Below are 21,974 nucleotides of genomic sequence, written 5' to 3'. Positions count from 1 at the left end.
CACCACAACCCTCAAACAGATAAATTAATTGATTAATTTCGCAAGTTGAAGAGAGCATATTATTAAATTATCTAGCAGAAGCAAGTGGACTAACCCTGGTTAGACATACACTGTCCAAAATCTGTCAGCAATGAAAAAATACCATGCTTTCTTGACTCCCATGACAATTACATTCTGTTACGCCTTGCAAACAACCCAAGAAAACCTCTTTGATCTCCAAGCCCTGTACTTCAATGAGACTCCCATAGACTTATCCTCCAAGCAAAGAAGCCAGGAGGCTCACAGTATGCCTTAAATCACTCAAGCTTCTGAGAAGTGCCCCATATACCCAGAGAAGAGCAAATTAATGTGTCATTAGGAATGCAACTGATGTCTCAGTTTCTTACTTCATGAAGATTCTGACTTTTGTGATATGATGACTCGAACTACACACAAAAGGAATTGCCCCGTAGATAAAGTCCTGCAGCAAGATAACAATACGACAGGACTATCGATGGAAAGAATTAGTTTCCTTAAACTAAGTGTAGGATGGGAAGCTGGACAAAAAATGCCTTTCCTGTGTGAACAACTACATGTTTTACTATTACTCCCATGACTAATTGTTGATATTTCATGAGAAAGCTTCTCTCAAAAAGGTCTAAAAATGAAGTAAAGAAGGGATTGGGAGAGGCAAAGGTGAAAATCTGGTGATTCACAGAAAGTGTGAGAAAAAAGTTCGATCAATTTTCCTATCACCTATCTAGGTGATATTTCTATTCCTGGTTCATCTACCTAAGTTGTGCAATACCAGAGATCTCAAAAGCCACTGAGAAAACCATCTAAAAAGTCTGCACTTTTAACCTCATTACTGAAGGATGCCAGGCTGCATTGTCACTGTAGAGTATGTTTTGTTTATCTCTTCTCCCTTCAAAACGATGAACTTACAGACAAATGATCACCAAATTTGTCAAAAACCCCAGTAGTTTTCATAAAATGTTTTCATTTTCAAACAATTCCATAAAAATAAACTAACAAGTACAGAGAACACCATTGAATCAGAAATCCATTCCCAGCCACTTTCCATTGTCCAGTTCTGTACTTTAAGAGCTTTACTCCCAGTAAAAACACTTACCCTCGCTTGAAAATATATGGTAGTAAATGGAATCTTAACACATCCCAGCCAGTGTCTCTCAATACGAGTGTGGATTCCACTACCTCTTTCACGATCATCCTATTAAAAAGTTGCCCAACATAACACTTTGTAAGATAGCTTCATTTCCTTTAATCAACAATTTAATGAAGGCATTAATAAAAATTCTGTATTAATATTATTTACTCTAAGCATCAATTCCAGCAGTTATTGTTCTGCATGCCTTTCAAGCATGCCGGGTCTGCAAACATACGGGAACATCACAGTCCATGATACAATGTGTTTCTACTTCAGGGTTCAAGTCATATATAATCTCTGATGGAGGACTCAGAACTCTGAAAAGGAGCGCACAAGAGCCTCAGACAAAGTAAAGAAGCTCTGGTCCTCTAATGAAATATTTTATTAGTATTGAGAAAAGCTTTTCAAAGGTAAAACTGTTTGAAAATCCAACGAAACCCTGTGGGATGGAAGCATTGTTTTCTAGTGTACTGCCTACCAGAGATTTCCAAATCTTGTATGATCAGCCTAGAAGTTATTTAAAAAAATTTCTCTAGAGGCTAGAGAGACATACAAGTTTCAAGAGTGTACTTTTTTCCCTTCTGCTTCATCAAATATAATTTAATTTTGAGGACAGAATTCTGGTGAAATTTGTGCATTATTTATTTTTGGGTTTTATTTTCAAGAATGTTGAGTGCTGCTATTTTTGTGTATGCTGAATTAACTAGGAAAGCTTTCACTGGTTTCAACAAGGGAAGGAGTTATGTCAACATCGAGAGCTTACAAAAATTTCTTGTTCCTAGTACTTGCAATTTTTATCTCATTTTAAAACAATAATGCATACAACCTCAAGATGGTTGGTTGGTTTTATTGGGTTTTTTTGTTTCTTGTTTTCTGTTTTTTTCATTTCACTAAATACCTTGTAAAACAGGATGAGACAGAGCATAAAAAGATAGTTGATAATAAATACAGGAGCTGGGATCATTCATCTGGAATTTAGTAAAAAATTCTGATTAAGGTTAAGAATAGAATTCAGATTACAATTCATGTTACTTCTCAATTTTAGTATCTCCAATTTCATTAAGTAGGAATAAAATATATTACATACATGTGTTCAACTCTAGCAGCATTTCATATAGTACAAGCTTAATTTGTACAAAGGTTAACACTGTAAAGATTACTCCCTCTAGCAACCTTGTGATATTGACTAGATATAAAATTATAATGAATGACAAAACAGAGAAAAGAGAGGCACAGGAAGTGCCTCAGAAAGTTATTACATGGAAAAGTCTTGTTCTGTCATCTTCAAAAAGCTCCCAATATTCTGTAATGTATGCTGTCCCTCAATTATGAACTTACCTCTACAGCATCATGAAGTACTTCATCAAAAACATTAATGAAGACTTCATCTTTCACTGACTGCAAACTGTGGGTGCTGTAGTCACCATTAGGAGCTCTGAAAAGGTTAAATAAACCAAAAAAGTTATTTGAACAGTACAGGAAAATGTGAATAAATTTGCAAATGCAGTTATTGTTATTCAGAAATTGGTTTCATTTTGCAATACCTAAATGGAAGCTCAAGTTCCTCATTCCAGTTGGGGTTTGGACCTTCTGCTGTTGTTGTCCGGCAAACTGTTCGCTGAAAAGAAACTTCTACAAAAGGACGGACCAAAACCTACAGAGACCAAAACAAAGGAAACAGACCTCTGTAGAAATTCATCAGAACACATTCAGTTACACATTTCATGTATTTAGAAAAATAAACATATACTTTGTGGAGATCAGGCTGGTTCAGCACAGATATAACTTTAATACACCTTAAATATTGCAATTCCCTGGCTTCAAAGCATTTATGGACCTTTTAAAAATATTTTATATGCTAACATTTCCAAAAGTTTATGTGTATTCAGAATACCTGACATGTTTATATACACTGGCAAAACCACATTTTCTCTTGAGAGTAGAAAAGCTACAGGCTATCTAATCAAGGAAGGTAACTGAAACAGGACATGTGATCTGGACACCAGAGGAAAAAAAGTGCACTTGTATCCTCTTATCTGTAATCCAAGAAGCCTATTGCTACAATCCCAGTTGTCCCTGAAACTGGCTCCTATGACAAACAAGCAACTTCTACTAGACAAAACAAACCCCTAATGTGATTAAAAATGCCTTCATTAACATTCAACTGCATATGGCAGAACCTTATCTGCATTAGAAGGAAAACCATAAGAAAAACAGGAAAAAAACTTGAAGGTCTTCCATCTTCATTCAGAAGAATGCTGAATTTAGTTCTAAATAGCAAGCAGATGTAATTTCAGTGTCAGCCATGAGAATGGATGTGCTGATTTAGACTAAGAGTGTACTGGACCCAAAATGCAGGCTGTGAAAATGGCCAGCAGCCAACACAAACAGAAGAGTAAGGACTGAGCAGGCATGTATGATATTTTTTCCTATTACTCTCCCAGGCTTCAAACGTTTTCAGATGAAAGACTTCCATAAGTCTGTAATGATTTTTCTATTTAGCAGCTCCCCATGGATCATTCTTCCAAATACTCGTCCAATACTCACTTCAACACAAACAAACCTCTCTTGTCCACAATACACATAAGCAACTTCTCTGGGCACCAACTAACTGCTGCATGAAGAATCACAACCTTCTGTTTGTTTTGAACCTAACTCCTACCAGCTTAATTTGACAATCCCTCATGTTTGTACTTACAGAGCCAGGAAATAATCAATCCCTATCCAGTCTCTATATGACTCATGATTTTGTGCCTTTCTACTATATATTCCTCCTCCTCTACTTGTAGTTATTGGTGTTCTGGCTGAAAGCCCCATCATTTTTCACTGAACAGTTACCATTCTGTGTATCTGACATCCTCATTGCCTTTCTCTGAACCTTTTGTGGCTTTACTATCTTTTTGGAGATCAAGAAAGGAGTGGGCAAGCCAACCTCACCAATAAGATACCTTTCTGATGGTGAAAGTTACTGCCTGTGGAACAGGGGAACGCTCACAACCTCGCAGAAAATGTTAGTTTTGTAATATACCTGGTTGAATGCCCAGTCTGGGCTACTAGCTGGACTCTGAGCTGACGGAGAGGCTGCAAACATCTCATTAAAGGACCTTGAAGATTTTGATGGTTGTTGAAGTTTGCTATGGGAGGAAACACACAACAGCAAGCAGGAAAGACAGAGAATTCATTACAAAATATGAATCTCTCACATTCTGTATTAGCCATATAGAATTCTGGAAATGCTCCTGATATTTTTACCTTGGGAAGATATTTATTTGATGAAATAACACAAAAAGAACGCTAGAAAGGGGTATTCAGTGTATAGTTCTAGCAAGCAAGAGAGGGCTTTCTGCCTGAAGGCACTCTTTGCTGAAGAGCTTACCAACTCCAGACTTTTTTTCTGCCTCCCCCATATAATCTCCTTGAGCTACAAGTTTTTAAGTTCAAGTAGCTGAATCCCCACAGAATTCATAGATAGTGTAGACTTCATAGTCTTTAGGCAAGGCCTTTATGGCAAAATTGAATCCATATGAATATTACAGATTTGGCAACTCATGAGTGAAATAAAAGAAAATAAATATTAAAATGTTTACTTTTATAGTGTTTCCGCATAACATTTTTTTGTAATAGCACCACATTAAGAGATTATAAAAGAATAACTATTCATGTGGTTAACAGTTCAAAATAAGAGATCATATAATGCAAAAAGATTAGGAGGGATTTTAATTATTTTTGTAAAATTGCTAATGAATTGAAATTTTCATCTTCTTTTTCCTGTCCAAGTTTCTAATATGAATTGCTTTTCTCAGTATCAACTTATTTACAGAAATCCAACAGAATCTCTATTATACTAAAAGATAAAACAGCAGAAGACACTAAATTCTGTAATTGGCCACCTTGAAAATACCTCGGAGTTAAATGCAAGGTGTATTCATTTTGGGGGAGAAAGAACACTGCACTAATACATTGCTTCTGGAACTGAACCAGACTATTCAGAACTCCAGTGTCTGTACATGACACAGCATCACGCAGTGCAGGCATTGCCTCAATGTGCCTGAAGGTAAAGGTCACCTTTAAAATTAGTCAGAACCACACTAGGCTCAGTCTATTAACTTAAACAAACAGTTCATCAAGGAGAAGACCAACATGCTACACTCAGGAGGCAAATACAGTATTCCACTATGAAGAACTGGATTTTTTTTAATACTTGTTAAGACATTATGAATTAAAAATTGCCCTGAGTATAATGAAGAGATTTGCTTAAGGTATAATTCATCTGATATTACCAGAGTTATAATGTTGTCAAAGCTGCAACTTATCTTTCAGACAGCTTTTTCATCAAGCAGATTAACACAGTTTCTGGTAAAACATGTCTTGAATTTAGCAACTACTGAAAAATGATCATATTATTCTACAAACTTATAAAATATCAGTTATTTATCATTATTAATAAAAAGACAAATGTATGTTTTTATCATGAGAATCAAAACAAAACACACATGGCTGAATTGCAAAATCAGTTTCTTCAGCTGTCCTCAAACCAGCGGAAACCAGAAATGAATCTGTACTGGAAACAGGCATTTAAACATACCTCATCACTGTTTTTCTCACTGGAATATCATAAGCTCTAATGATGTTCACTAACAGTTTTATGTCTCCATCTGACAAATTTTGTGCTGTGACCCTCTTCCTTTCTTTTCTTCTTGGCCTTAATGGACGTTTTGGCTCTGCTAGTTTGAAGAGGCCGAGTCCCAAAATGCTAATAATCATAAAATAGATATTCAGTCAGTTTTGCACAAAATCCAGCATTCTAATATCTCCATGACACACATGAAAATTATGCACTAACAGAAAAAGGAAATATATGCTCTTGCTTGTGCCAAACAAAACTCTCTGAAATGTCAAAATGTTGCAGTTGTTTAGTACTGCACAATCCAGTTCTGTCTTATATTTCAGAAATTATAACTTCAATGTGCAAAAAACTTTTGTTCAGTCCTCCCCCCCCCAAAACTGAGTAAGATACAAACAAGACAATTACACAGCTTCAAGACAGATCTAAACTACAGTGCTATAAACAAGGGATATAGCAGATGACAATAACCACTGTATGGAAGAGGCAAAAAATCTAACTACACAGCTACATACAATGAACAATAGGCCACAGAAAGGAAGCAGAATGAATATACCACAACATACCCTGGACCCTCAGAACTTATAACCCAAGGCAAAGCAGAACCAAAGAAAAAGAAAACAAAAATAAAATGCAGATGTATATTTTTACATGTCATGATATCAACTGCAGACTATCCAAAATCCACTTTAAAAACTGATAGCCAATGGTATTATTTCACAGAATCACAGAATTGTTAGCGTTGGAAGGGATCTCTGGAGATGATCTAGTCCAATCCCCCTGCCAAGACAGGGTCACCTAGAGCAGGTTACACAGGAATGCATCCAGGTGGGGGTTTTTTAAGGTATTTTTTTATACATAATAAAAAAAAAATCAGAGTAATTACTGTTAAAATAACACAAAACCATGAGTTATTGAACTATCTCACCGAGTGAATGCTTTAAACAAATCACGGCGTATTTTCAATTCACTAGCCATTTAACTCAGCAAATAGAATCTGATATGGATTAATATTAATGGTTAGAAAATATCAATGAAGCATTTGATTTTAAACAACTAACTCCAACAGCTGATAATAGTCTGGTTTGGATTTTTCTATTCTGTGGTGTGAAAACATGAACTAAATAAAGGATAAACTCTTTTATAAGAGAGCAAGTCTCTGTGTCTCCAGCAGATGGGACTGTTTAGATTTATACAGCAGGATGAAAACCACTGAATATTACAAGAATGTTGTGTTTATAGTGAACAGACACAACTTCTCCATGAAAGAAAAAAATAACTTTCACAACTTGTTTACTTACACAAATTTTAAGTGAGCAATACCAATTAAGAGTCAGCTATGCTGTGATGACTGATAAATGTAAAAAGGTATAAGTATAGGACTTGGAACAAAAATCCAAGGAAAGTGATTAAGTAATAAAAGAAACAATAACCTTAAAAGAAAAAAACCAGTAATTTCCAAACCCAATATCTTTTCTGAACATAAACAACATTCAGCATCAGCAAAGAGAAATACATGAGAAGTAAAATAAAGAAAATTACTGCTAAAAAACTACTGCATGTTACTTGTAGGGCATAGGCACTGACTAAGTAAGCATCACCTACAGAACCAGTAGTAATGTTACTACCTCTGACACTTGTCTGATAATTCGAAATATTCCATCCGGCTGAGCTATGCTCAGCTTATCAGGTCACACACGACTTGATGCATTATATCCTTCTATATCTTATTTACATGTTATCACTTTACTTCTGTCAAAACCAGACTTTTTCTTACAAAAGTTTTCACACACTTTGTTTATCAATACAGTGTCTGTACGGGCAGAGGTGTACATAGTGATTGAAAGTTTACATGTTATACTAAACACAAAATCACTTCAGTTAGTCACATTAACACACTTTGCAAAAAAAGGAAAAAATCAGATGGTTTTACATTAATGTTTTTATTTGGAACAGACAGATAGCTCCCTTACCCCAGGCTCAGAATGTCCTCTTCATTGACAAGGTCAGAGAGAAGGAAATGGTGTTTTGCTATGAGGAAACGGTTTATTACTGATTCTCGAACCTGTGAATGGGGAGGGAGAAGAGCCAAAAGTATATTTCTAATCCAAAACCACTGCAAATATTTGCATTCTGTCTACTAAACACAAACAAAACATCCAAATACAGATTCTTTATTTTTTTCCCACTTTTAAGAGGGTCACAGTCCAAAAAAAATTTCTGCTTACAGCTCATCATCAGAAACAATCATAACGATAAATTACACTACCAGACATCTCTTTTCCACATCTAAATGAAGTTGCAGAAAAGGCTGTAGAGAAATCTCTATGGTACAAGTTAAGGGGAATAAAAGAAATACTTTGGACTGCAGAACAACTGATGAAGCCTGTATTACAAATACTATGATTTTGAGCAAATGTTTAAAATCCTTAGCTCCTTTCATTTCTATTCTGAGGCCATAGAGTGAAGCACAGAGATCAAAGTCTTCCCTCTTCTCCCAACAGCTATGTGAAAGCAGACTGACACAATATCGCCTTAGTCGTTTTTTCCTACCACTAATGCTAGGAATGCCCTTATATTCTGTGCTATTACAAAATCCGAAGTGATAGACATATAATGATCACATTTCAGAGTGAAATGAATTTCAGTTCTGATGTGAGCAATCTAATTTTCAAGCACATCTGACAATTTATAAAAGTGTAAAATACCCAAATGCTATTTTAAAAAAGGCTACTTGTATTTAATCTAACAGAGTGACAAATAAAGGGATCATAATATATGTTACTCTGTACTATCACACTACTATTCAGTGCATTGCAACAACCATATGTTTGATACTATGCAAAGCATACGGGGCTGACACAGACATGACAGCTTTGTCAAAAATAAATTTTTTATACTGTCATAATGAATCTGGACTTTGGCACTTGCCTGGGAGATTTAAACACTTCATTGTCTAGTTCTTTCACGAACCACTCTTTCTAGCAGACAATTTGTTTTGTCCTACTTTAAATCAACCTTATCATCATATTTCATGTCTTGCTGGCAGGCTAGGATTTGATACACTTTTTGGTATTTCCACTCCTGGTAAGAAACTGGTAGCCACATTTCGCACTTGCTATTTTGCCAAAATAGTCTGAAATTGCAAACTTTTCTTGGTTAGATGACCACTGTTCTCCTATTTTTTCCCCCTAAGGATTAAAGAGATTGTCAAACTACTATAATGAACAGACTAGAAAAATAAATTAAAAAAGATAAGGGTACCACAGTGAAGGTAATGTGATGGAAGATATGCCCTCTGCCTTAGGCTGCAGGACAAGACACTGTGTATTGAATTAAATGACTTTTAACGGTGGTTAGGGCCACTTTCATGGAGATAATTAAGTTCTTAGCGTCAGAGCTTACAACAAGGAAAATAGGGCAGAGAGGGAAATCACCGAATTCCTGGGATACAACAGTATAAATCTCTGGGACACTGAAACAAAGAAGAATTTACAGAAGTGCTAGAAAAATCCAGAATGGCTGGTCATTTTCTACATTACATCTTTTTCAATAACATGAAATTTCATAGACCTCCACTTGTTCAATTAGACCAGTTTCAGACTCAACTTGGAATTTTAAAGATAGGTAGGTCACGTTTAGAGATGACTCAGGTTTTTAGTATTCATGGAAATAAAAGTGTCCAATTATAGGAGCAACACGTGGCCTTACAGAAATATAGTGGATCCATATTTTTAGCATCTTACCTTCTGTAGATAGTTGGCAACAACTGCTCTGTGTGCATCTAGATAATTTTTGCTGTCAATCACATCCCTCTCTTGCAGTCTCTTCTCATAGTCCTAAAGATATTTACTAGAGTTTGTGATTCCATATATATTCAGAACTTCATTACACACAAGAAAAATGGTAACTATTTAATTAATATTAATGTAGGGATCACAGTAAACCACAACAGATATCAGATGTTTATAAAGCTATTTTTAATGCTAATATATAAAGTAATAGCACTGCTAAACTTCCATGAATAGAGACAAGAATTCCATTAAGTAACAAGATTCATGTGGTTTAAATTACCATGAAGGATTACCTGAAGATTTCCCTCCCTTCTTTTAAAGTTGAACTTTGACCTGCTGCTATAAACTGAAATTCCATTTGAACTAGAAGTGGCTTCTCTTACTGCAGCTGCAATAGGAAGAATCCTTTATAAACAGAAATGATGCAGCATTCATGAAAGATGACCTCAGATCTGAACTGTGTTTTAATACAAGTAACTACTTTTCCAAGTAACTAGTAACTACTTTTCATAGAGTGTAAAACTCAAAGAAATTCTACTTTTGGTAGAGTTTGTTGAGAAAAAAAAATATTGAAGAGATTTTATAGCATAACAAAAATCTTCTTTGTACATTGTGAGAAAGTAAAAGTTCTTTAAGAAGAAGCCAGTGTGAAGATTTGGCTTTGCCTGAGGTTTGATGAAAGATTCTGTAGCCTAACTGAGGGGCTGAGATGAATCTTGGGTACCACCACAAGAAAAAGATTTACTTGGTTCCTGGGGAGAAGTATGTTGATGGGATATTTCTCAGGGTTGTGGTTACTATTCTGGTGGACTACAGTGAAAGCTGTACTGACTGATGCAACTTCGAGGGTCTCCCAGGATCTGCAACTTAATGGCAGTCTGCAAATCCCATTGGCTTTAGAACCATAGCTAGTTAATCATGTAAAAGTACTTAGTAAAATTAATCTTCAGGTCTGAGCTCTAACATTAAGGATGAACAGCTCAATGTCTAGTTAGTGTCCTTCAAATAGCAAAGTGCCCCTGGGATTAATTATAAGGCCAGCATTATTTAGTTTCTTCACCAGTGACCTGGATAAGGAGACACTGTCAGAAATTTAACCAACGATACTTGATTAGGAAGAGTGGTTAATACAACAACTGACTGAACCACAGTTCAGAGAGCTCTTCATAATTGGAGACTATGAAAACTGAAGCACTAATAAAAAAAAAGGCAAAGTTCTGTATTGAGGGTGGAGCAACTTCATGTGCTAGCACAAACTGGAAAGCAACCAGAAGAATAACAGACATATTGAAAAAAAATGTGGGGGTTATGGTATGACAACAACAACATGTTCTTTTAGCAAAAAGCAAACCACAGGATACATAAGGAGCAGCATGGCCTACAAAGGGAAATCACCAGCTCCTCCAGCTTGACACTTGAGGGCGCATGCCTGAAATAATGCATCTAGTTTGCAGCTGCCAATTCAAGAGGCATGTGGAGAAACTAGATGGGGTGCACTTAAGGATTGCTAAAGCAGTCAGAGGCCTAGAGAACATGACCTACAAGAAGAGGTCAGAATCTTGGAATAATGTAGGTTGGGAGAAACTTCCGGTGGTCTCATCCAAACTCTCACTCAGAGCCAGAACAACTCCAGTCAGGATGCTCAGGGCTTTTGCCAGGTGAATTTTCTGTATCCCTAGAGATGACAAGTCTACAAACTTGCTGGACAATGTGTTCTAGAACTTGGATACATTCTTTGTGAAAAATGTTTCCATTATATCTAACTGGAATTTTTCTTGTAGTAATTAGTGCCTATTATTATCTCACCTCTAAGATGAGTCTGACTCTGTTTTGTCTGCACCACCTTGCTCAGTTCCTGAAGGAACTGAACTCCCTCAGCCTTGCCTGCAGTCCTTTCTGCCTTTCCTTGTAGGTCATGTGCTTGAGCCCTGTATATATTCTGATAGCTCTGTACTGGACTTGCTCCAGTATTTCAGTGTCTTTCTTGCACTGGAGAAGATGTTCAAATTCACCAGACTGGTGAGGAAGAGATTAATGAGCAATGCAGTATGTGCCCACAAGTTGAGGGGTAGTTACAAAGGAGAGGGTGCCAAACTCATCTCTCCAGTTTCAGACAGTATAACAAGGGAAAACAGCCATTAAATACAACTTGCAAAGCTCAAGTTGGACATGACTTTTTTTTCGCTGTTTTTTGTTTTGGTTTGGTGGTTTTTGTTTTGTTGGTTTTTTTTTTTTGAACAATCACTGGAAGGATAGTGAAGCACTGGAACAGGTTATCCAGAAAGGCTGTGGAATCTCCTATTTAGAGATTTTCAAGACTTGGCTAGACAAATACACAGATGACCTCATCTAGTGCTGGCAACAGTTCCACCACTTTAGTGGAAAGCAGGACCAGATGACCTCCAGATAATATTTTCCAAATAGTATTTCCATGATTCTATGCATTTTCATACTCCTTTGCCAAATAGTTAGTAAACCAACTAGGAACAATACAACTTTAAACTTAGTTTTGAAGATCACATCATATAAAATGAATCTAGAATGGGCAATCATGACTTCATCCAATTAACACTTAAGGAAAGAAAAAAACCCACAAAAAGAATTCTTAAACTATGGTTTTTGAACTTTGAATGATAACATGAAAGAATAAAATTAGTCCATAAAATCAACTGGATCAGAAATGTACAGCAAAGACATGGCACATCTTTAAATAAAACATACAAAACTAATCTAAAATTTAAAAAGTAAAAATATTTATTGTAAAGACCGAGACATGATTGAATAATAAATATTTTTTAAAATATCTATAATCCAATAGAAAAGGAAGAAAGACTTTTTTCATATAAATTTATATAAGAAGAAGTAGGGATGAAACAGCAGTGCCAGAATCTGAGATGATTCTGCTCCTGCTAAGACAATGAGCACAGTCAAATGCTCCTTAGCTACATAAACTGCTAAAGAACAAAAGAATGCATGATTTAACACTACTAATGGAGTTGAGATAAAAATAATTGAAGTATGACCCAAATAAAAAAATGCACACATTGCATTTCAGTAAGGTAATTAACAGACAGGCAAGCTGATTGGAGCAATGTACTAAAACAGAAATATCTGTAACACAGACTATGGTAAAACATAAAAAGGTTTTCATTCTTGCTAGTCATTGCTTCCAACGGTCTCCACAAAAAGGGCTCAAAAGCTAATAAGCCTAAACCTGAATTATCTCTCCATTACCTTTTTAAATCTGAAATCCCTTTGAAAAAAAGTCTCTTACCTTTAACAAAAACTATCTTAGAACATTTGTGTCTACAGCAGTTTTTCTGTTTTATTTTCCTTTTCACACAGTGAACTACTGCCTCGGAAAGAAGCTATCTTAATTAGATTAAAATACCACTAGAAAAGATTGAAGGAATAAAATTTTCATTTTTTTTCATATCAGCATAGCTCTATATTCTTTAAAAGGATCATTTGACTTAATTGAACTATTATTACTGCCATATTATTAGCATTAAAACTAGAAAAGAAATATTTCAGATAACATACTACCTGGAAGATTTTCTCACTGATTTCTCGTTCATGTAAGGGGACTTGCTTATAGTTTCGGAACTCTGCCACCTCCCCACTTCTGAGCCGCAAGAGTCGGAATCTCTTTGATCTATTAAACTCCTCATCAGAAACAAAATTAAATTCTTGCTGCAACTGTTCCAACCTGAAGAAATCAGGAACCTGTGCCTCTCCGCTTGTAGCAACCTAAATTAGTAAAGAAATTAAAGATTTTTCAAATAACTTCTGTAAGTTTTACCTGCAGATTGCAAGGATGCTCATTTTAAGCAAAAGCAATTGAGATGGATCATACAGACTGAAATACCAAGTGTTTTAAAGTAGGGTTTTGCTGAGCAAAATATATAAGATTAGATACTACAGAATACAATAAAATTCTATTTCCCTGTATCATAAACAAAAGATTAGAGTATGAAAACTATGACATGGCAGAATGATCTAGGGAGCTGTACTGTAAAGACAATCCATTTACACAACTTCAGCCATGTAAATAGCTCCGCAAGGTGTTGTTTAGAAAAGCTGAAGCTTCTACAACACACTAGATCTCTTGGTGCAATTGTTACAAATGAGCAACTTCCTATTTAGTACCATACAAGTAGGCTGGGAATTCCCCCTGTGCTTTAAGGAAACAACAAACTCAAAATCTGCATTTTGTTTTTAATTTATAAATTAGTCAGTGTGTGCATTTCCTTATACCTATTTTTTGTCACTCCTGAATAGCTTATTGAATCATACTCATTAATAAATAAACAACCCACTACTAAATGGACTCATAAATCATATTTTTAGTAGACATTTTGCTTCTTAACACTCACACAAATACGCCCATCACAAATTCAAATGCTGCTACCACCCTGGTATGCATGCAGATTGCCTGGGGAGGTACTGGTGACTAGGAGTTTCACAGCTCCATTAGCCCTACAGCTCTGAAAACACCACTTACCATAATCAGCTGCATCAGAGCTGCATTGTTTGGGTCATTTGGATCAAGTTTTGCTTCCGCTGCCCACTTAGCTAGTTTCTTCATATCAGTTAAGCCCGAGGTGCCAATGGATGCAATAGCATCAATATTTTTTAAAGCACTAGAAAGACAGAATTGGCAGAACTTACATCTAAAAGACATATGATTTAGCAATATAAAAGGAGTATTTAAAACAATCTTAGAAAAAATCAAAAAAGCTCCCCACAACCTGAACAGTAAATTCCAGTACACAATTCTTAGCTGCAGCTATGTAACTGAGGGAATGATCAATTGCAAAGCCAAGTAAAGGGGAAATATGAGGGAACCAGAGGAAGAGAACTTTTATACAATGTAATAAGGTGCTTACTGATACATTTATAATATACCTATGCTATTCCATGTTGCTGCTTACTAGCAAGTAAGAAGGTAAATTGCCTCACAGCATGAAAGTTAACATAAAAGCTTTGACAAAGAACTGGGATGTACAGTCCTTGCTTGCACTGTATCTTAGCTCCTGTCTTTGACCTGTCTCCCGGATGGTGCTCCCAGACCCACATTATAGCCCTTGTCTCTGCCCCTCCCTGCTGTTTCTGGATAGACCCTGTGGCTTGATTCCTCCCCTTGCCATATGTGGGACTACTGCCAGCACTCTGCTCTGCCTATCATGTCCAGACTGCATGCAGGCTGGCAAGGACACTGCCTGTGCTTGGGAAACCCCTGCAACCTTCTCTCTTGTGGTGCAGTCCTGCTTTTGGTCCTCCCTGTAACTACGAGTCCCAGCTCCACTCCCTATCCTTTGGATGCTCCTGCTCAGTTTCTTGGATTCACAGGATGCAAGGAAGTATGGTAAGTAGTCTGGAGACCATATGTACACTGACATGCTCACCAGGCTCCTGGCACCTTCTCACAGAAGCCATCTCAGAAGCCCCACTGCTACCCAAACCTTGCCACATAAATCCAACACACCAGGACATGCAAACACCACAGGAGTGAATGTTGCCCCTTTTCCTGTTAGGGGTGCTAATTTGAGTCTTTGTTCTCTATTGACTTGAGTATTTTCAAGAACTTAAGGATCTTTCTTTTAGAATCAGCCAAATATCCAGCAGTTACTGCAGCAGCAGGTAAAGTGGTAACATCAAGGTTATCTTTAGGCACTGATCTTAAACACATGCACACAGAATCACAATTGTGCTGAAAAGCTCATGGGCAGCAAAAAGTAACATTAGTCATGAAAATCTTGTCTCTGACTTTCCCAACAGACAATAGAAAGTCACAGAGAGCTGTTCATCTGCAGAAGGTGATTCAAAGAAGAGTGTTTTACAGCTAACTTCCTTTTGTCATTCTTCAGTTTTCCATTTACTACAGTGATGAGTCTCCAGAGTTTAAAGTTAGCCTTTGGGAATCCACCTTTTTGTTTAAATCTCATGCTATTCTAGTCTCACTGAAGTCAGCAGGTTACTGACAACCTGACCAGCAAAGTACTTGAGTGGCTGCAGCTTTGGTCAAATATAGTAACAGAGTGATTTGTAGGCCAGTGACTAGCCTCTAAATAAATAAAAATCCAACACAAACTAATCAGCTGGCAGAAATACTTGCTCAGTATTAATAAGTATAGGGCAGTGAAGGTACCTGAGAACATCACAAAAGCAGACTTTATGTATCATCTCCCTGACTTCATGGAATTACATAAAACCAACAAAATGGACAAATAATCAACAATATCCAATTTGCAGCCACAGGGCAAATTATATTGTTTTGAATGGAATAATATACTCATTTCTGCAGTTCCACATGCTTCTCATGGAGAAAAATCATGGAACAGTATTATCTTGGACTGATCTGACAGATGACAATTTTCCACTGATAAATTCACCAACAGAGTCAAGTCCCCATACTAACTTCTACTGCTTTCATAGCATAATTTTTATCATTAAAGACAGAAAAGGCAGTTAAAGCATGTGTCCAAACAGCGTCTCCAAATGCACTTCAGATAAGAAAGAGCTGGAGTCTCTGTTCTTAGCAAAATGATTACAGGAAGGTTCCTTGAAAATATATTCACTTCCTATTAGAAAATCATAAAATTGAATTAATCAGCTTGAGTTTAACTTTAATGCTATCTAGAAAAATTATGCTAAAAGGTAAAATTTCTACCTAAAATCTATTTACCAAAAACGTGTGATCTAAGATATTTGCAGGCGGTTACAGGGCAAAATAAAAATTCCAAACTTACGGAAAAAGATTACGTAAATTCTTGATTATGAAAGTCTATTTTTTTTAACACTAGTATAATCAGTTTCCCATGAATCACTAAAAATTCATATCATATTACCTTGGAATGCCTGTGTTTTGCTGAGATACCGGAGGAATTAAGGGGATTCCTTTTTCTCCAACTGCCCAAGAGACACTATTGGATACTTTCCCAGAGGTCATTAGAGTCATTTTGTTGCTGCCATCAGCTTCAAAGGAAAAGGACACACCTATCAAGGGAGAAAAATCCAAAGTAGTATATTTATGCATTCAAACACAGTGTCGAAACATTTTTAAAAATATTTCCTGGAAATAAGCAGTCAAATAACCTGTGCCTTTATATAAATGGGTTAATGCGAAGCAATTCTGCCGCATGCTGTGGGGAAGAACTCTGCTCTAATAAAGAGAAATAAGTGAAAGATTCCATTACACCTACAGAAAGGCATTTCATTTGCATTGGAAGGAAAGGCTAAGCCTTGAAAGCTATGCCAAAATCTCTTTTTTTTTTTTCCCCTCAGAGATGCACATCACTTAATATTTCTGGTAGTTTTCAGATTCAGCATACTGTTATTAACAAAACAGAAATTCAGAGTCAAAAGTATTATGTATGACTGAAAAGTCAGTCCTAAAGCTTTGTGACACACAATTGTGGAGATGGTCATCACAGTTAATGACATTTACACATACATTTGCTGTACCAATTTTTTTACCACATTTCTTTCTTCCTCAGCTTTTTATCTGAGCAACTCATTCATCTCACAATGCTGTTCAAACGTTTATATAAACTTGAAAGTTCCATATGCTACTATGTATTCTTCTTGTTTCCCCTTTTCCTATCTCTCCCTTGGTTTATCTTTCTGAAGTCCCAGGGTAAGGTGTGTGCAGGTTGTCAGCCAAGCAAACAGGAAGACAAAAAATTACTCTGCATATACACTTCTACCGACAGTTCTTCGGTGATTTAAAACATTAAAATCACTGGAGCTACAATGATTAGTATGTGCTTGCTCTGCAGTATCAGAGTCCTGATTACTTAAATGCTCAAAAAGATCCAAACATCTTCTACAGCTAGTAAAGCTCCATTACTACTACAAGCCAAATAATAAACACATACATTTTTACTATATGGAGCTTAAAATTAGCGAGACATAAAAATTCCACCTCAAATTTCAGTAATAAGGATCGTGACTACTTTATAAGATCCAGTTACAGAAGCCGGAAGTGCTTTTAGAAGAATTTACTCTGAAACATTCTCCAACCTCTTACTGCTACACAGTTTCAGCACATGAGAAACACTGAAGGGAGGAAGACAAGACTCCCTACCGCTCCCAACTCCTTCATGGTCCAACATCACACGCTGATTGCTGCTGAACTCTATTTCTTCCAGAGGAGTGCTGCCTGTCAGAACTGCAGTCTCAGGAACAGGTATGAACACCTCAGCCAACAAGGTGGTACTGCTTATACCCATTGTTTCATAAATCTAGAAAATCGCAGTGACAGACATAGTGAAAAATTTATGTGAGTATAATATGAAAACATATTGTAGGGAATTGGGACAAAAAGTTTTACTATGACTTAAGCATGAAATAAATAATTTAAGGTAACTGTATTAATTTACCTCCTAAAATATCCAATTAGCAGACATTTCAGCCACCAGCAGCTAACTTGATCTGAACTCTTCTTAAAAGTATATCCTTTTCACCTTTCTAACGCACCTGAGATCAGTATGACAAACTCTAGGCTTTAAAGAGCATCATTGTACAACAGGCAACTACTTATGGCAGTTGCTGGCATTAGAGGAAGATTCTGAAGGGATTCTGCCTCAGTAATTCTCCCTTTCCACAAAAGGCAGGGTGTGGCACACAGTCCCCATTCTGGCAGCACTGCAGGCTGTTTCCTGGTCAGCTGCAGGCTCAGAGTGATGTAAGTGATTTCTCCATTCAGATGTTTTTAATTCAAGAAGATAGTATTCCTTTTCCTTTTTAATTGATATAAAACTGAAATTAAATAAATGGAGCAGAAGGGGTATATGCTGTCCCCTGAACTACCAGTGGTTACCTAACTGGAGGAGTCATCTAACAAAAGAAGTAGGATCCTGATTCTGGTTCCCCCTAAAAATAACTTGTATTAATTCTGAGAAGTATTCATGTGAATAATTTATTAATTCATACTTGGTATGGGGGTGGTTGTGGTTTGCTTAACTGCACTGCTGATCAAGTCAAGTGTAGTTATGGACATTACTAGCAATGACTTTTTTTTTCTTATCCCCTTCCAGTAAACAATATGATGGTTTTACTGTGTGGACAATGATGTTTTAAGAAGACTACTACAGCAATTTTATCTGCAAAACAAATCAGTTTTTCTAAAACTAAGAGGCTGACCCACTAACATATTTAATCACGTCCCAACTATTTAATTTCTCCCAAGCAACCCATAGTCATGTTCTATATATATAGAAAGCAGAAGCATCAAAAATGTAGCAGCAGCATTAAAAATTTGTGACTGTAAAAGCAAGGAAGGAGCATAAAATTGACGATGTACAAAAGGTCTTTCACAGGTTTTTTAGTCTTTATGACACTACCATAGAGCAAAACACAAGCATTAGAGGAGTAATTACATTTCATATCACCTTTTTAAAAGTTACCATGATAAATCATCTACCTGTAGTTTCAAACTCTCTGGCCAATTGATTATTTGTAAATTGAAAATCTGTCCAAAATGAACTCTAAAATCAGAACTTATTGGTCGGGTAACAGTCCTTGACACTTCTTTGGAGTTGAAAAGGACTTTTATAAATGCTGAGCGCTTCTTCACATCTTCCCGCCGCAAAACTTCTGCTCTGTAAATATGTCAAACAAGCTGTTATATAGTATTTAATAACATTTTTATTATTTTGTTATTTTTAATAAGAAACTGATTTCTCACGAGGAAACAGAACCCACCTAAATAAGGATGGTAGTCTTCCAAAAAGGTCACTACACAGGAATGACTTTAAAATATTATTTAACAGTTGTTTTATCTTCTCATGAATACAAAATGATTTAAAAATGAACAAGTAAAATTTTGGGTCTACTAAAGCTACCTCCATATAAAAGAAGTTATTTAGGAAAAAAAAATTCTCTTCTACTCCTTTCCTCCAAAGCACAACAAATTATATCAAATTGAGTTAAGATATTGAAGTTTTTAGTCACTGGGAGTAGAACAGCCAAGCAGTATTCCCTGATGAACTTATTTGCCAAGTAAGTACAAAACAAAGCAGTTTTCAAATTACTGAAATCCGGTAGATGTATGTGAAATTGTGTGTGTAAATGTGGAAACTAACATAAAACAAGTACATTTATTTATTTATTTTATCCACAGTGAAATCTCTGGTTTTCTACACAATTTCTTTATTTTCCCTTTGTTGACTACAGCACAGACCTGCTGTAAAGGACTAGCTAGTGAGAGCAGTTCTGACTGAAGTGACCTAGACTCTACACTGAAAACAACTTCTTGATATCTACACCACTGTTCTGTGTAGATGCTCAAGGAACATCAGAAGGTTCAAAGGGAATGGGCAGACATGCGTTCTCTAAGTCCACTATATACAAGGTTACATATGACTTGAAAACAAATTAAGTTATATCAGCTTCAGAAGTTTCATCACTAGGCTAAACAGAATGGTGAGCTCATGCTTCTGAAGTTGTATAAACAGCCAATTAATAAATAGCAGCAGAAAATCATAAACAAGGTAATTTGCAGGCCAACATTTATCTTACCGAGGGCACTCCTCAGTTGGAGTTATGTTTCCTGAGAGGACCAGCTCAGGAATTAGAACAGGCTCTCCAGGTTTCCTTCTGCAGCTGTCAGCTTTTTCTCTAACCTGCTGCTCTATTTCCAGTCTACTGGCCATTTTAGGTGGGACGGGTTTTATACGTTCCTCATCAAAATCATAATCTTCTGATTCTTCATCTTCATGAATGTCTTTTTTCTTTTTTTTCTTCTTGGACTTCTGCGTATAAAAATAATAATGTTCTTACTGAACTTGTTTCAATCTGTGGAATTTTTTTTCTTGTTCTCTTGATTTGCAAGTGATAAATACATATGTATGTACAGTAAAATGACTGTATAATTTTAACATTACACAAACAAAAGATTTCTCTCATTCTAAAAGGACTACTTCAGATTCAGAACACATTCTATTCATATGCTTCAAAACCGTATGTGCTTCAAACAAAACATTTACTTAACCTTCCCTACCAACTTACAAATAAACATACTTCTTAAACATTCTGGTGAGCTGCTGAGTTCTCATTTTGCCTGAGTTGCCATGTACATTCTGTTAGGGTTGAAGGAAGGTTACTCAACCAGTAGTTATCTAGTCTCATCTACCTTTAGTGTCTTCCTTAGATTCATGTGATCTTTGCTGGTAAGACACCAAAAGCACTGATGAACCAAAAAAGTACTTTGAGTAAAATAAAATAAAGCACTTCTGGGCATGATGTATTACATCTGGGTCTGTGTATTACATTTCATTCTAAAAGAGAAGAACTACAATCATCTCAACCTCAAGACAGTTCGTGCTTAGCACAATAAAAGATGCCAAGAGCAGCTGTGGCTGGAATTACCCACCATAGTTTTTGTGAAGGCATAACTCATGGATGAAGAGTTCCCATTAGGATCAATGCTCAAGATCACCTGCCTTCATTTCCAGGTTTACATTTATTCATCTTATCCTACAAGTGAGTTGACTAATGAGTCAGGTGCTCACTTGAGTTCTGCTAACAGGAATTTCCAATATCTGCAGATAAGCATCCTCTTAAACATTTGAAGTGGCTTCCATAGATGCTGCTTATATATGAAAAAACTCTCCATAACAGTATCAGCAAATGCTCTGGATTCTTGAAAACTGTAATTAAATTATTCCCTTAAACTTTATTTTGCTTTTGTATCCAAAAAACCAGGGTATTCAAACTGGGTAGTATAATCACCATTACCCTGAGGTATCCAGTACATTCCTACCTAACTATAAAAGCACATCTGATTTTGCTGGTACTTGCCACTGCCTATTTCAAAGGCTATTGCCATAGCTCCTGTATTCCTCAATATCCCTCTGAAGCACAACTGAGACCTTAACTACAGTACTGACTATTATCAATAAAGCTTTTCAGAGGTAAAAGCACATTCTAATTTTTCAATTAACAATTAACTGACTAACAAATTTAAGTAGACACACATTATAAAATAATGCATAACTATCTTGAAACCTTTTTTTTCCTGTATCTAACACATTTAGTAATAATTTTATTCTTTGTGAAAATGAATGATTTAAACAAACCTGCGTCTTCTTCCAGGACTTCCAGTCTTGTAGCTCAGTTTTATACTCCTCCATTTTCTTTTCATATTCTTCCATATATTCTTCTAGTAATTCCTTTATCTCAGCCTGAATTTCTGCTTCATATGCTTTCTCATCTGATTGTTGATCAACCTCTTCCCTTCAAAACAACAACTATCAACATGTTGCATAAAATAAGGGCTACAATTAAGCCTGTAATAGATAATAGAAATCTACTTCTCCATTTGACTTCATTATATCTTTATATAATGAAAGAGTGTGCTCTCTTTAAAAACACTAGCATAGATACTCTAGGAGTTGATAGCAGA

General features: G+C 36.1%; 1 protein-coding gene across 4 annotated transcripts in view; it reads right to left on the bottom strand.

Moving 5' to 3' along the window:
• CC2D2A (coiled-coil and C2 domain containing 2A) overlaps positions 1-21,974 on the bottom strand; it is a 54,593-nt gene that overhangs the window by 11,097 nt on the left and 21,522 nt on the right. For all 4 annotated transcript variants that reach the window (XM_027686474.1, XM_027686471.1, XM_027686473.1 and 1 more), the window contains exons 12-25: positions 21,649-21,805; positions 20,090-20,322; positions 18,993-19,170; positions 17,655-17,811; positions 16,417-16,564; positions 14,070-14,208; positions 13,112-13,315; positions 9,518-9,610; positions 7,745-7,836; positions 5,733-5,900; positions 4,176-4,281; positions 2,692-2,801; positions 2,486-2,582; positions 1,112-1,210 (exon numbers count right to left, since the gene is read on the bottom strand). In XM_027686474.1, coding sequence (XP_027542275.1) covers positions 1,112-1,210; positions 2,486-2,582; positions 2,692-2,801; positions 4,176-4,281; positions 5,733-5,900; positions 7,745-7,836; positions 9,518-9,610; positions 13,112-13,315; positions 14,070-14,208; positions 16,417-16,564; positions 17,655-17,811; positions 18,993-19,170; positions 20,090-20,322; positions 21,649-21,805 — 1,981 coding nt within the window. The remainder of the gene's footprint in view (positions 1-1,111; positions 1,211-2,485; positions 2,583-2,691; positions 2,802-4,175; positions 4,282-5,732; positions 5,901-7,744; positions 7,837-9,517; positions 9,611-13,111; positions 13,316-14,069; positions 14,209-16,416; positions 16,565-17,654; positions 17,812-18,992; positions 19,171-20,089; positions 20,323-21,648; positions 21,806-21,974) is intronic.

Source organism: Neopelma chrysocephalum, unplaced genomic scaffold (assembly GCF_003984885.1).
Source record: "Neopelma chrysocephalum unplaced genomic scaffold, ASM398488v2 Primary Assembly neopelma1_71, whole genome shotgun sequence".
Taxonomy (NCBI): domain Eukaryota; kingdom Metazoa; phylum Chordata; class Aves; order Passeriformes; family Pipridae; genus Neopelma; species Neopelma chrysocephalum.
The sequence above is the reverse complement of the archived record's forward strand: the minus strand, read 5'-3'. Positions and strand labels throughout refer to the sequence as shown.